The 804-nt window shown below is 38.8% G+C and overlaps 1 protein-coding gene across 1 annotated transcript; it reads left to right on the top strand.

Annotated features, from left to right (window-relative positions):
• Nucleotides 1-388: 388 nt before the first annotated feature.
• On the top strand, nucleotides 389-538 carry NEUTE1DRAFT_47234 (uncharacterized protein; the record flags this gene model as incomplete). The annotated part of the gene is made up of 1 exon (XM_009854470.1): nucleotides 389-538. A coding segment is annotated over one exon (150 nt), but the record flags the coding sequence as incomplete, so codon positions are not given.
• Nucleotides 539-804: the final 266 nt, after the last annotated feature.

Here is an 804-nt window from a genome sequence, read left to right as displayed (position 1 = left end):
TAGTACGGTAGACCGGGCTCCTTAAGGGGGGAGCAGGGGGGTAATATTATAGGGCTAGCGCCTAGGATTAAAGATTCGGCCTTGCTAAGTCTGCTAAGCCGGGACCAGCTGTATCGATAAGGATGCGAGCCTCCTGGTTGGTCGGATCTACATGTTTGCCTGGCCCGTGCGGTCTTGGCGCCCTGCACAAAACCTTCTCCAGACTGTACCCTTCTAGTACAGTCTCCCCTTTTACTCTCTTTATTAAATATAGTATTTCAACCTTACACAACTGCTCGCTGTACAATACTCTGGCAGACCCGTTACATTTACACTATAGAAGGATATTTCCGTTAATTACATTACCCCGCTAACCGCCTATATACACTACGGGTAGGAATTTAAATACATCGTTATCGTTATCGACCGCCTTACTAAAATAAGGTACTATATTCCTACCGTCGGTTTAACGGTAGAGGAATTAGCGGAGTATTTTATTAAAAAAGTCTATAGTATTTACGGTTTATTGGACTCTATTATTTCCAACCGCAGTGTTTAATTTATTTTATAATTTTAGAGGGCTTTATTATTATGATTAGAAATCGCCCTTAAGCCCTCCTCCGCTTTCTACCCTACTACTAACGGTTAAACCGAGCGTATTAATATAGAAATAGAAAAATACCTTCGTCTCTATATTAATTAAGCTTAGGATAATTGGGTACATTGGCTATTAATTGCAAAATTTGCTAATAATAATTTGGTATTGAAAATTACAAGTATTTCTCCCTTCTTTACTAATTATAGTTTTTACTTATATATAGGCAT

Source organism: Neurospora tetrasperma (assembly GCF_000213175.1).
Source record: "Neurospora tetrasperma FGSC 2508 unplaced genomic scaffold NEUTE1scaffold_5, whole genome shotgun sequence".
Lineage (NCBI taxonomy): Eukaryota > Fungi > Ascomycota > Sordariomycetes > Sordariales > Sordariaceae > Neurospora > Neurospora tetrasperma.
Note: the sequence above shows the minus strand (reverse complement) of the source record. Positions and strands in the feature narration are given on the sequence as shown.